This window comes from Nyctereutes procyonoides, unplaced genomic scaffold (assembly GCF_905146905.1).
Source record: "Nyctereutes procyonoides isolate TBG_1078 unplaced genomic scaffold, NYPRO_anot_genome, whole genome shotgun sequence".
Classification (NCBI taxonomy): Eukaryota; Metazoa; Chordata; class Mammalia; order Carnivora; family Canidae; genus Nyctereutes; species Nyctereutes procyonoides.
The window spans coordinates 15,101,861-15,117,497 of NW_026575145.1; the positions used below are offsets into that span (position 1 = coordinate 15,101,861).

At 32.0% G+C, this 15,637-nt stretch overlaps 1 protein-coding gene across 5 annotated transcripts in view; it reads right to left on the reverse strand.

Annotated features, from left to right (window-relative positions):
- Window positions 1-2,941: 2,941 nt before the first annotated feature.
- The window catches only part of ARHGAP5 (Rho GTPase activating protein 5), a 79,536-nt gene continuing 66,840 nt past the window's right edge, over window positions 2,942-15,637 (reverse strand). For all 5 annotated transcript variants that reach the window (XM_055309073.1, XM_055309072.1, XM_055309074.1 and 2 more), the window contains 4 exons: window positions 13,173-13,250; window positions 10,023-10,154; window positions 9,185-9,290; window positions 2,942-5,625 (listed from right to left, as the gene is read on the reverse strand). In XM_055309073.1, coding sequence (XP_055165048.1) covers window positions 5,298-5,625; window positions 9,185-9,290; window positions 10,023-10,154; window positions 13,173-13,250 — 644 coding nt within the window. In that variant the 3' untranslated portion in view covers window positions 2,942-5,297. The remainder of the gene's footprint in view (window positions 5,626-9,184; window positions 9,291-10,022; window positions 10,155-13,172; window positions 13,251-15,637) is intronic.

The following is a 15,637-nucleotide window of genomic DNA, read 5'->3' on the forward strand; positions in this document are numbered from 1 at the left end:
ATTTTTAAAGTCACAAACTTCCATATTAGAAAAAAATATTAAGTAATTTCTACACCCAATGTGGGACTTGAACTCACAACCCTAAGATCATGAGTCGCATGCTTCATTGACTGAGCCAGACCAGTGGCCCACATCCATCATTTTGTAACCGAAGATTGGATAAAATATTTTAGTTTGTATTTGAAAAAGGCATCACTGGCAATGGTTTCTCTCTCTAAACCAAAAACATTTAGCAATTACACCTTTGAGCACCAACAAAGATGAAAAATCTGAAAGTGAAATTTCCAGGAAGTAAATTTGAGAGGGTATCTAAAGGTTATGTTCTTTCAGATAGCTTGGGTTTTGTTGTTTTAAAAATCTTTTCACCTACACATTTAAAATAACCCAAGTTTTATAAAAATATGAACAGCAAGGATAGTATAGATTGCTTCTAACTTTACTTATCACTTTAGGGTATTAAGTATAAGGTGGTTTCACTGAATTACAAAGACATTGGATAAAATGAAAATACCAAGAATCTAGAGAAAAGGAAAGAAAACCAAGAGATCCAAATTTAAAATGGGCAAGATCTGTTAAAAACTAGCAAGCATCTAAAACACATTAAATGATTAGGACAAAATATTCAGTTCAAGGTCACAAGAAAATGATCTGATAAGTATAGATATATATTTACAAGTAACTTGGATGAATTAGTGAAGTAATGAATAAATAGATCAATTGCTAAGCCTACATCACTTGTTTTGGAGTAAGATTTAATACAAAACAGAGAAAAACTTGAAAAAATAGGTTACAACACTAGTAGAATCTTAACTAAAAATCGCACAAACTTTCAGGAGAGCCATTATTAAATTGTTCATAATTTTTACCATGTGAGGCAAATAAGATTGAACAGAAAATCTGCACTGTGGGAATAAACAAATGTTTCCACAAATTCCATGACAACTACTCCGTGTGTATATTGCAGGTCTTAGCACTACTTGTAAAATGACTAAACCAGAACTACTAGTACTTGCATTAATTTTAAGGTTTATAATTTTATATGTTAAACTCAGTAATACCCAAAATCTTAACTTTGACTATTATTGATTAGCTTTCCAACTCATTCCTATTGCCTGAAAGATTTCTATAAAAAGACTAATATTAAATACTTTACAATTTAAATAATATGAGAACTGTGGACCCCTCCACCTAGACCCACCTTCCCACAAAGATATAAAACTAATATGGAATCAAGCTCATAGGATGATGACAAACAAAGTTTATATAAATAGTGAATATCCCAAGTTCGTTAGTTAGATTTTAACTATGTTAAAGAGATCAGGTACCTGGATAGCTAATTACTAGAAACTAGACATAAGATATTAATGCTTATACAGTTTGCTCAACTAAAAAGATGTTATCATAAGAAATCAATTTTGAAGAGTAGTTCCTTCCACTATTAAATCTTAGAAAATTTTATTTCCAGATGTTTGGTAAATTGAAAAGGCTGCTGAAAATTCCAAGAGTTTAAATACAAAAGAAAATTAAACAAGACCTATAAAGTACTGAAACAAATAAATTGTTCAGCCCAAGAATTAGATAAGTCATTAAAATGATTGAATTAAAGATAAACACAAAGATTAAAGTCAAACATACTTTACCAGACCCATACAATCTGAGAACATACAACCATAAAGTTGGGCTTAATGAACCATAAAGAGAAAACAAAAGTATACTCTTCAATGTTAGCAGTCCTGCTAATAAACTAGAATACACCAAAATATTTTCAGGGGCTCAAAAGAGTATCTACCCACAGCTCAAAATTCAGGTCCAGTAACAGCAGAGTCAGAAATCTGAGCAATCCATCTTTTCCTAAACAGTTAAAAATTGAATTTCCACCAGTATGTATACATCCAAAATAAATTTTGGATTTCCTCTCATGGTATAGTAAAAGCTCAACAATATACTTCCCTAATAAAACTTATGTCATATTGACAAATTTATTTTTATTTTCCTATTTTATGCCAAAAAAGGGCTTTTACCAATGAAATGGTAAAATTAGAGGCAACTATAACTTAAAATTATAGCTTCTTAATGTTTTATTCATAGCATTCTTTATACAGAAGAAGCTTCACTGATATTTAAATTACTGCAGCATCCTGTGGGTGAAGCACAAAATTACATTAATTATAAACAAAGAAACAAAGCACTTTTGACTTTTTAAAATTATATATATATATTTATATCCAGTTGACAAATAACATCACATTACTTGTATAAAAAACTAAAAATCACCATGGAAGCTAAGGCCTAAATTCTTATCCCAATTGTTCCCTTTTGTTTATATCTAAGAGATATCAGAAATTGAATTCCAGTACCTCAAAAAAGAAAGGTCTACATTATTTATACACAGTATGGAAAATAAAAGCTGCTTTTTGGCTAAGTTAGATTGCTGTCACCTACAGTATATACATCGTAAATGGTGGGTGGGGGGGAAGCACTACTAAACAATTATCATTTCAAATGGAAACGTATTATGCCTGGAATTTTGTTCTAAAATTAATTGTATATTCTGGTGTCTGATGAATAGGATTTGTCCTCCAATAAGTCTACTAAAAATCTGAAAAGGAGTACCACTATGCTTCTTTATATTGCTAATCTAGACACTGGTCAAGCACTGAAGCTTAAATGAAACAATGGCAACATGTGTGTAGATGGAATTTTATTTAAAATTGTAAAATATAATGCCTTAATATTTACCCATAATTATGAGACTATCTAATATTCTTTTCATCCTTTAAGTCTCATATATAATATGTCCCTAAACAGTGAAACCTTCCAGTAACTTACCAGAAAAAAAAGTTTAATTATATTATTCTGTTCTTAGAATTATTTTCCTAAGATTTAAAAACATATCTAAACCCTTGGCAAAAACAAACGCAATCAATTCAGTGTAACAGACTGAGCTTTAAACTCTACTTTAATTTTCAATTAACTGTAGCCTACAGGTTAACTGAACCAAATGTAGAATTTTAAATGACCCACTACGAAGGTTTTCAAATCAATTATAGAATGCATAGAAAAATGGAGAGAAGTTTTGGGGAAGATGTAAGGTAGTTAATGTGGAAAATGGTAAATGCTATAGTTTTAATAACAAAAATGATACTAAATGTACATGAAAGTTAAATTAACATAGTATAAAAGAGAATAGCTTAAATAAACTGGGATTCACATATTACAATAGCAAAGTCATGACCGAATGAACTGAAGACAAGTATAGTTCTGAAAATTCTCTTTTCAGCCTACTTCCAAAAGAAATAGTCAGGCTTTTTTTCCTGTACATAGTTTTGAGCTTTGTCTATACCATATATAGTAGAAAAATAAATTCTTTAGCAACCTAGAAACAGTTTATAAAACTCTTAAAGTTTAATTTTCTTTGCCAGACATGCCAATGTTAAACTGACAGCTATAAATTAAAGCTATATAGACAATAGGTTATTAAGTAATATAGAACAAGTTAAGAATACTACATTTACCGGATTTTTCTTTTTAAAAATTACTGTACTTTCTTAATTCCTGTGTGCTTTGCAATAGGAATAATAGGGACTTTGTTTTCTTAGAAAAGATAATAACACATAAGAGTATAACACAAGTAAGATAATTTATAATATACATGTACTTCAACAGCAGCCTGGTTCATGTTGATATCTTGATTCTGAAGTTAAAATTAGAAGTACAATACCTAGGACATAACAGTTGGGAAAGACAGTATTTATTTTAGGGGAAAATGAGCAAATCAAACTCTTAGGAGCCTCAAATCTCAAAATGATCTATTTACTATATTACACATAAGACAACCTTAAAATTGCAGTATGAATGAGTATTACAACACGGACCAAAGAATTTCTTCTTTCCTACAGAAAAATATAACCTAACAATGAAAAACCATGCCATTTTTTTTCCGGAAAAAAAAAGGCATGGTTTTTAATAAACCAATTTTGAATGAAGCCTAAAAATATTTACCCTATGCCATCTATTCTGAAATTTTTATCCATAATTTAGTGTTCTGGTTGTATCTTCACTAACAAAATGTTTAACCCCCAAAGCAGCAGTCATTTACAGCAAATATGGTACCAATGTCAAAAGAAAAAAATTGTTTAAAAAAAAATGGTGCAAAAGCAATTTGATTTTAGTACAACATATCACAGAAAAGAATATGAATACAAGTTTGTAATTTTATATATACACACTCCAAAGAGGCTGTCAGTACCCAAAGTATTTTTATTGCTATATTAGCAATGGATTTTGGATATGTTTTTAAGGGCCACATAAAAATAGATTCAAGGAACAGATTAAATTGAAGTCCTAGATTAAAATGTTTGGTTTAAAGAATTTTCTACAACAAATTTCATGTTTATGTACGAAAAGTTATATAACCTTATATGAAAATGTCATGAAGTATTTTCTACACTATACTAAATGTATTTCCCAAGAGGGAAAAAATTAAAATATCTAAAATATATTAGATTAAGATTACAAGACCATCATAGATCTTTTGAACATGCATCTGTTTACAGAATTAACAGTATACAAGATGTTTATTTCATTATGGACCATAAAGAAATGAGTTGGTGACAACTATCCTTTGCACAACATTATCAACTCACTTTAGCCACAAGTATATCCTTGGTATGCGTGTACAAGAAATATTTTCGTTTACCCCTCATCAAATCATCCACAGGTTTATTTAGAAGATGAAGGTGTAGAAATATGTTAAGTGTATTTTTCTTTCTTTCAAACAACATCCCAAGCATGGCATAAGTAGCCTGAAATTATAAAATACTTAACTGGGCTTTTAGTTATCTACACAGATTGCTAAAATGTAAATTAAGTTGCCCAAATTAGCACATCAAATAACAAAATCAGCCATAAAGCAGGCTGAAAAGCATTAAATGTTTCATATATGTGAGTTTTTAAATCATTTAATTTTTATAGAAAAATTTTATTCACAATATAATGTGACAGAAAATGCCACAGGAATGATATACTGATTGCAATAAGGTTGCATGCAACAGCAGCTTTGTATTTTATAGCTATTTTTGCTTATAAAAATTAAACCTCTCCAGTCATGCTTATCACATGGTCTTAGATTTGTAATGTAAGTGAATAAGGAATATCATATAGTTCAAAAAGAAAATGTCTCATCATTTTGAATGTGTATTACCTGCAAGAAAAATCAAGTATACTACTAAACCCTGAAACATGCATGCCTAGATTTGCTTTTTGTCAATTTCAGGCTGTCTGCAATCAATTCCTACTTATATAATACCAAGAGGATCTGTCTGTAACTGTGGTTGAATCAGCTGAGGTTGCAAGGGTGGTGGCAACTGAAGCGGTACCATTGGTTCCACCAACTGTCCTGGGTTTGAAGGTGGTGGAGGAGCGACAGTGTTCACAGTTTCTACAATTTCTCCATTATAAAAGAAAAACTGACACTGTTGAATGAACGTTTCAACAACAGATTGATGGATCTTAGTGGTAGACAGAAACTCTCGATTTTCAAAATCGGGTCTCATCAAGGTTGGCCAAAAGCAGATGGATAAGTTGTCTGCTGTCATTAGGTTGATTTTATTTTGCTGACTAACCCTGAAATTATGATAGGAAAAAACAATTAGAAACCAATCAAAATCCATGACAATTTAAGTATCCTAGATCTCAGATGATTTAGCTTTATAACCTTTTATCTTACCTTCAAATTTAAAGCATTTTTCTTCTTATGTATTCTAAGATGTTCAACTACATTCCAGTAATAAGAGAGCGGTAAAATCCATTCCTCATGAGAACCAAAGATAGTCTTTAAAAATATATTGTACCAAGGGTTTTATAATTTATAGAAGCCTCCTTAATTTGTTTGAGGAAACAAACAAACCCTTTTTCTCACAGTATAAAGGACATGTGACAATTTTAATGAGTTTCTGGGAACAGAAACAGAAAATTCTAATTGCATATCCAAATTCCTTGACTATTATGAGAGATGAAAAAGACAAACTATGGTATACCAGCTCTTTGAACTTTGGAAAAAACCCCAATTTTAGAAAAATTTCTCCATCAAATGCTCCAAGAGGCTTCTCAAATTTCAAAAAAATTAGTTTCTAGTATTGTGAAAGAATCTTCCAATCATTAAATATCTTGTACCTTGCTACAAATTTAATTTGAAAGACAACAGTTCACAGGAACACATTTCACCTTAAAATTCTTAGGAATAATAATTTGTAAATGATCATACAGTATTAACAGATTTATATCTAGTTTCTTAAATATGTGAACAAGCACTTCTATCACTGTCTATAATAAACAAGGAGCATACGAGGCAAATCTTGAATTATAACTAAAAATTATTAAATTGACAAAGAATCTTAGTATTTTTATCTGATCCTCTTATTCCACACATAAAGAAAACAGCCTGGTATGCAAGGTGGTGGGAAAGTTTCATAATTAAATTTGCACATCAAAATATTTTAAATATAAACCAAAGAATCCCCTCTCCTCAACCATAGGAACTGCTCATGTGAGGTAAAATATGTGCCCTAAAAATATGTGTTCTATGGTAAAAGATATTACTATTTGTTAAGAAACAAAATAAGAATATTCAGAATAAAATTAACCTTTTGTTAAAATATAGTGGGCTCATTCAGGTATTTCTATGCAGTAGGAAAATACAGATTCTGAAAAAAGAAAAAAAAATCTATAGGGTTGAAAGACACAAAGGTATGGGTATCAGGTCTAACTGCTGGGTCAAAAATTATAAAAGAAAGGTACCAAATAGGAGATGAGAGTGGCCAGAGAAGGCTTCTTTGAAGAGGTAATGTTTGAGTTAAGAGTGATGGGCAACTGGTAAAATGGTAAGAAGGAAGGGTAATTCAGTCAAAACAGTGTTTTCTCAACTTTGTTGTGTATCAGAACCTCTTGGAGGGCTTGTTAAAGCACACACTGATAATTAAGTCTGGGATGGGACCTGAAAATTTGCATTCCTAACAAGTTCTGTTTTTTTTTTTTTCCTAACAAGTTCAGAGGTGATGCTGCTCCTGCTGAGGACTGCATTTTGAAAACTGAGGCAGTCACACTAAGATGTAATGATAAGACAAATTAATACTTTTAATTCAGTGCTATGAGTTAAATACAGTTACCTGGTGTGTGCTTGGGGGAAATGGAAAGAAGGTATAACTGAAGAACTTAGAACTAGACCACTTTAACAGTTTTTTATTTAGGGTATAGCATGTTATTCGATCAAAAGAGATATTTACAGAAAGATCTCAAAGGAGAATCAATAGGAAAACTGCCATGGAAAGAGCTTAGTTACAAAGAAATCAGAGTTACCTAAATGAGAAATGATTATGGCTAACCTAAAGCAGTAGCAGAGGAACAAGAAGGAAATTTAATAAGGAGAAAAAATGGATTTGACACAGTAACTCACTCAATATGGAAGGTGAAAGAGAATGTAACAAAAAAAGTAACTGTATGGATTAGTATTTGCAATTTGTCAATCATCCATTACGTATTATTTGTCATTTACTTCCTATACTAGATTTTAAGTTCCATGAAATGAATGAATGCTTTATTCACTTGCTATTTCCCTAGTGTATAAGAATATCTGGTACACAGAGTTCCCATTACACTCTAGTTGATTATTCCTTTTAAAATTAAAAGTCTGATGATGTTATTTTCTCTGCTCTACTCTCCAGGGGTAATAGGCATGCAATGCTACTTTCAATGAGAAAGTCTCATTCCTCACCTCTTCATAAATGTCAGTTGAAGTTAACAGTGTGCTTAGTGACATACACTCATGAAACACCTTTATCTTAACAGTAAAACATTTTGAGGATTAAAGGTAGTCCCTTACACTCTGCATAATACTGTCCTATATGACCTCATACTGTCTCTTTTCCCTTTCTGACCTCAATTCTTACTCTGTCCATCCTTTCTCTCTACTGGAATCACAAAGTCCTCAGCTATTCTGCAACATTTCACATGTGCTTTTGTGGTGTGGCTGTATTACTGAAGCCAAACATGTAACTGTCTAACAGTACTGACTGTGGGCTAGCACCATGATTCTTTGAACACGCTTTTCCCTGTGTTTTTTTCCTCTATTCTTTTTTGAAGTTCAATTCTTACTTGAGCACTTTAATCTGGCCAGACAATAACATGGTCACCAACCATCCTTACACTCCGTATTGAGTAAGGTCTCCGAGTACCATGTACACAACTGTTATCATACCAAGAACCACTTGTAAAAAAAACAAAAACAAAAAAGAACCACTTGTATGGTAATTTTTAAAAGATAATATATTCCATGTCAGAAGATGACAATTCCAATTATATGTCAATACTAGTATGCTGGTATTTTCTCAAGGAGGGAGACTTCAAAGACTGGTTACTAGAAATGTTCATTTAATTTTATACTATGCTGACTGCAACAATGAACCTTTAAACATTGGTTAATATTCTCTTTTAAGAGGTATAAACTGAAATGTACTTGGGTTTCAGCATTGATGTTATTAGTTATATACTAAAAAAAAAACAAAAACAAACTTCAGTTTGTTAAAGTGTCAAAATATTATGAAGAGTAAACTTTTGAAAAATTAGCATAAATACTAATAATTCTATTTAGTCCCAAGAACAATTCTATGAGGTGTTATTTTTCTCGTTTTTATAGTTGAGAAAATGAAGACTTAATTAAGCAAGGGAAAGCAACACAGTGATAGAAAAAGCAAATGAAACCTCTTAATAAGATGGGTTCTACTCATAAGATATGTCATTTATTAATTATATGATACTGAGCACATAATTTCCTTCTTTAAACCTCAATTTTTCCAACTTCAGATAGGTTAATTTGTTTTTTTATTTAAGAGTCATTCCACATCTGAAATTCTAAGATTCTATAGTAGAGAACTGTTGAATAACAGTAATAAAAAAACAGATAAAATTTACCTATTATACTATTTATATAATCATTAAATTAGGATAACATACCTTTCTCTAAACAAATGGATGAAAATCTATTTTAAAAATCCAGAAAAAAATAGAACCAAAATTGAACTGTATGTTTAAATTAGCTTGTGTCCTTTTCTGTCTTATTACTTATCCAATTTATAAAGTCTGAAGTTTGAAATTTATAGTGCATTTGTAAAAATAAAAATAAAAATACCTGTTTAGATGTGTTATTACATATTTGAATACATCATAGTTTACAGGATGAAATTTCTTAACAATTTCTTTCAATGCATGAAGACGTTCTGTTTTATCCGGGATTTCTGTAAAATTAAAGTAGTGAGGAATCTGTTGAAACTCATATTTAAAAATATTTGATAAAAAAAATAAAAATAAAAAAAATAAAAATAAAAATATTTGATAAAGCTTCCTGCTCTACTTATTGTAAAAGACAATGAATAATCTGTCTGAAGCACATTAGGATAGGTAAACAAAATGTTCTAAAGAAACTGCTAAATATACTATCATCTATTACAACAGCTTTTCTGTAAATAAAGCTAATCACAGAAGGTTGAAGTGACTCAGAGATGGTAAAATGGGAAATGGTAATACTGAGTAAGTACCTATTTTCCTACCTTACTTTTTCAAAAAATGACTGAAGATATGAGACTAAAGTTAATTTTACTTTAAAAAGTCTAAATACACATGTGTACACACCATACACTGGCTAATATTTTACTGAAATATCACAGATACATTCATTTGAAAAGTTCATTTAATTTCCTTACAAAGCCTCTGAGTTTGGATCAAAAATGCAAATTTGAAATTTCTAGTACAATGATCTTCAAACTTCTAGGAGCATTGAGTCACTTGAGAAAGCAGCTAAAACTAAGTATTCCTGGGAACACTCCCTACCCCCAAAGAATCTTATAAGCTAAATTTTTATTAGCTACACAGTCTAGCGCATGACTGATTTTAATATATAGCAATAAATATATAAAACCCACAATCATCAACCCCTGCAAGAAAAAAAAAAAAAGAGGCTTATAACTTACTTGCTGCTTCCAATAATTCTGGATGAAGAGAATATGGAATTAAAGGATCTGGCAGATCTGCGAAGAAAGCTTTAAGAGCTCCAGCTACAGCATTTACTGTTACTTCCATTGATACCAGACTGATACTATGATCTATAAAACAAGAATTGAAATTTATAATTTATATCATAAAATTTTAATTTATCATAAGAGAAGTAAGCTAAACAGGTACTTGTAGATCCAAAGATTTTTAGAATCTTCTCATCAGCCATGTTTCTTTATAGGCTGATTCATCTCTCTGCCAATGTTTTATTTTTTTTATTTTTTAATTTTTTAAAGATTTATTTATTCATGAGAGAGAGAGAGAGAGAGAGGCAGAGACAAAGGCAGAGGGAGAAGCAGGCTCCATGCTGGGAGCCCGATGTGGGACTCGATCCCGGGACTCCAGAATCGCGCCCTGGGCCAAAGGCAGCGCCAAACCGCTGAGCCACCCAGGGATCCCTCTCCCAATGTTTTAATGTAAGTTTGCCTGACATAAGGGAAGAGAGAACCAAGTAAGAAGCACCTTCTATTACAACAAAAAAATGCTGTTAGGCTTATTAGTATGTTTAAGAACATTAGCTTTCACTAATACCTATCTTTTAGAATATTTTGTTTACATAAGCTGTTCAAAAGAGCCATAAGGAAACAGAAAGACAAAATACAGGAATCAAGTATATAAATTTGAATATAAATAAGCATATAAATTATACCTTCTAAGTTTATACTTAATTTTTTATATGAAATAGTTTAATTTCAAAACTTATCAGTGAAGTTTTGACTTAAAAACAAGTATGGAACATACTAAAGGGGTGTCATAAGGTTAATTTGCTACTAAAAGAACCGCTTTTTTACTTTTTTAAGTACAACGGATACTTACGATAGAAAATGTACACAGACCAACAAAAATAATTTACCCCATCACCTAAAGACAAGCACTGTTTATACTTTATATCAGCGTATTTCCTTACAGCCCTTTCTACTCATTAAAAAAATCAACAAAACAAAACCACCAGCTAAATCATAAATGCATTTTATACTGGATTTCATTTTTAAGGCATTACTTAAGATCATTAAAATTTCACAGGCAACTTTTAAAAACTTTACTGTGTGCCAGATAACATTTAATTGTAATATAACTGGAAATTTGAAAGTACAGTACTAAAGAACCTACATATATCCTAACCCATTATTAACCTTTTGCCCTAAATAGTCTTAATGACCACAAAATATTCCCCCAAATTTAACAATTTACATAACATTTTATTACTGAACATTTGGATTTCATTTAAATACATTAAAGATGCTATGATAAACACTTTTTTTTGTCTTTTTTTAAAAAAATATTTATTCATTCATGAGAGACACAAACATAGAGAGAGAGAGAGAGAGAGAGGCAGAGACATAGGCAGAGGGAGATGCAGGCTCTATGCAGGGAGGCTGACGTGGGACTCGATCCTAGGTCTCCAGGACCACGCCCTGGGCCGAAGGCAGGCGCTAAACCGCTAAGCCACCCAGGGATCCCCATTATGATAAACACTTGTATATACTAAAGCTTATTTTCCTAGGCTACATTCCTTGTAACAATAGCTATTTGAAGAATATTTAATATGCTGTGTCCCACAGAACACTCATTATCTCGTTATTCATCATAGTTCCTCTAATCACTCTCATTCTTAATATGAAAGAATTAGAAAACTTAACTTCCCTATGGCACAAAGACAGTAAGTAGCAGACCAGAAAATGAAACCAGGAAATCTAATTCAAGAGGCCCTAGTATTAACTACTACCCGTTCCTTCATTACTATAATTGAAATCATACAAATCTGATAAAGTCTCAACAGATTTCCCAACAAAATCTTTTTTAAAAATGAAGTACTATATATACAATACACTTTCAAAGCAAGGCAAACACACACCACTCAACAATGGACATTTTGCCATTTCAACACACACAAATCTACATTTTATGTAAGTATCTAGTATTCTACTTATAAGCACAATGGGTAGGCCCTTTCCTCCTTTTAAAAAATTTCAGATAATGCTGCAATGAATGCTTTTTCAAGTGTATCTTTGTAAGCTTACACAGACTTCTGTAACATATTTATAAATGGAGTTTCTCTAGCAAAGATATCTAAATTTTAACAGATATACATGAATTGCCTCTTAAAAGGCACCTACAAGCAGGAGTGTGTAACATACCTGCTTGTCTATACTCTGTCAACAATCTTTTCCACTGGTAATAAATCAAAACCAAATGTTTCTGCTTTTTTATATCTACAAATCATAGAGACAGAGCTTTTCATATGCTTGATCACTTTCTTTGATTTGAACTGCTTAAAATCTAGCCTAGATTATATTCCACACCTTCCACAAATTTATAGGTTGTCTCCTGATTTAGGTTTTATCCACAATTTCACAAAGACTTTTTACATTTTTAGGTAGTCCAGTTTATCACCCTGTTTATGCTAACTTTCATATCAAATTTAGGCTTTTCTCTACTCCAGGATTATAAAAATATTTGCTTTTTCTCCATAATATTCAGTTTTCATTTTTTGTATTTAAAACTTTGATTTCTTATAGAATTTAGAGTAGGGAGTTCAGTTTTGTTTTTATTTCTAATGGTTAGTTGGCCCTACAGCATGAAAAAAAAAAATTTCAATTGCATCTTTAAATAAGTACCATCTGGGGATCCTGGGTGGCGCAGCGGGTTAGCTTCTGCCTTTAGCCCAGGGCCTGATCCTGGGATCCCGGGATCGAGTCCCACACCGGGATCGAGTCCCACATTGGGCTCCCTGCATGGAGCCTGCTTCTCCCTCTGCCTCTCTCTCTCTCATGAGTAAATAAATAAAATCTTTATAAATAAATAAATAAATAAATAAATAAGCACCATCTCCTGATATACAAAGATACTGGTATGTAGTAAGTAAATTTATTGCTTTTCTAATTCTGGTAATGGATTTATAGCTCTTCTACTTCCTGACTGTGGTATGTATTCTATCACACACTTCTAATCCTGCTTCAAAACTCTTTCCCCTCAAAATCCTGTACCCTTAAAAAACCAATCTTCCTACCATGGAATTTCAATAAGGAAAATAATTTTAAAAAATGATTTTATTTTATATATCTTACCTTGATCAAACTGCTTTTGAATATTGTCTTGATCTGTTTTGTTTCCACTAACACGGTAGAGTCCTTCAGTACATAATCCTAAAGGAATAAAGAAATACGTAAGCTTTTATACCTACATACATATCTACAACAAATATATTTAACTTTATGTATATCTCTTAGTGACTTACAAAAACAGTAAAATATTGTTAAGAATTTAAATTTTTCTTTGGCATTTCTTTTTAAATTCTCAATGGACTACTTTTTCTGTTAAATTATTTAGGAAACCTAGTTCCATGCAAAATGAGAAAACAAATTTCTCCCTATTTCTTCCACCAAATACAGCTAAAATTTCTGAGCACAATATATAAAAAGTTAAAAGACTGTGAATAGTGGAAGGAAGATGAGCTATCTAATGACCTTGGAACTTGAAGAATAGGACAATGAGTTCTCTGGGTTTTCTTTTAGCCACTTAGGTTTACTGGACTGGATAACAGAAGCCTGCAATCCAGAAATACCAGCTGAACATAGGCAAAAAAGAAAAAGAAAAACAAAGTAACAGAAAACCTACCACAAGAGAAGCCTGGTCTCTCTAGTGAAAGGTATAGCCTTAGGAAGCAAAACAAAACAGACAAAGAAAGCAAGCAAGCAAAACAAAACATTTTTTATTATAACTGCCCTCCTCTGGCCAAAGACCATGAAACCCATTCCTCACATTTATCAGTTGTGACCAAGTAGGGAGATTAGAATTCCACTTCTGCCTAGCAGTAAGAAATGCACCCTTCCACCCTCCCTAAAGTGTCCAGAGGGATGAATGGAGGCTAGAATCCTGAGGGAAACTACCCTCCCCACCATGGTAATGTCAGCAGAGGCCAATAGAAACCAAGTAGGACAACTGGACTTCCATCCCAAACTTGAAGTAATGAAGCAGCTCTCCTTCCCCTGCTGGTGCAGTGTCAGAAGAGGCCTGCTAAAACAGAAGATCCAAAGTCTCATAGCATAATATCCAGAATGTCCAGGATACAATAATAAAGTTAAAATCATTCATCATACCACAAACCAAGAAAATCTGAACATGAGTGAGAAAAAATAATTAACAATTAACAGACACAGACCTCAGTTGTCTAATGATCTGACAAGGATTTTAAGGCAGCTATCATAAAATACTTCAATGAACAATTATAAACACACCAAAAACAAAAAAATATAAAGTTACAGCAAAAAATCAGAAATACAGTAAGAACTGGAAATTTTAGAAGAAATAACATAACCAGAATGCAGATGAGAGAGTAATGAATGAGTGATTTTGAAGATAAATTAATAGAAATCAAAGAGTCTTAACAACATAAAGAAATTATAGTGGAGGGGGGAAGGGGAAGAAAGTCTTAGGGACTTGCGGAAAAAACAAAAAACAAAAAACAAAAGATCTAACATTTATGTTACTTGCCCAAAGATCTATAGCTATTCTCGAAGTTCAACAGGAAGTTCCTCAAAGTACTTCTAAAAGACACTCAATTTGATAAGGCATTGTACCCTTCTGATCACAGGAGTAATAACAACCCCCCCCCCCAAAAAAAAAACAATGAAAAAACAGACTATCTCAAACATTCCTTGACCAATGTTACAGCTTATGCATGGGACAATTGTATTATTAATTCCTTCTCATATCTCACCTAGATATAAAATATTAGAATTATTTTAGTCTTTACAAAGAATACACAATAGGAAAGGAGAACGAAGTATATCTCATGCTGGGGGGAAAAGTTAATATTCAGAAATCCATGAACATAATGAAAGGGAGCATAAATCCAATGACAAAAGTTTCACGGGCTAAAGTTAATTTTTAAATGTCATAAAATCTTACTGACACAGTCAACATGAATTAATCTGTAATGAATGAAAGAAACTAGACACAAAAAATTTATCTTGTATGATTCCACTTATATCAAGTTCTAAAATAGGTTAATACTTACCTATAAGTGGAGGATGGGGGGGAATCAGAAGAGGTTATCTTGGGTGGTTGGAAAACTAACTGGGAAGAGACATAAAGGATGATGAAAATGTTCTGTATCTTGACAAGTATGTGGATGGAACAGGGGTATCTATTTGTCTCAACTCAATCTAAGTGTACCCTTAAATTTGGTGTACTTCACTCTAGGTAATTGGACCTTAAAAATTTAAACACACACACACACACACACACACACACACACACACACACACAAACAAAAAAAAAAAACAAACCAAACAAACCAAAACAAAAAAACACCCCGTGAGCACTGGCTCAACTCTACTTAGTAGGTTTCAAATCTAGAGTATAATGTACACTTTTTGCATATTCCAGACCTGAGCAAATTAGTAAATATGTGGAGAATACAAGGAGTAACAATTCTCACTGTTGGAGAAGAGTATTACTAATAACAAAAGGGGGACTAGAATTATATGTGCTTTGTGGCATTAGACTGAAATTGAAGGTAACAGTATAA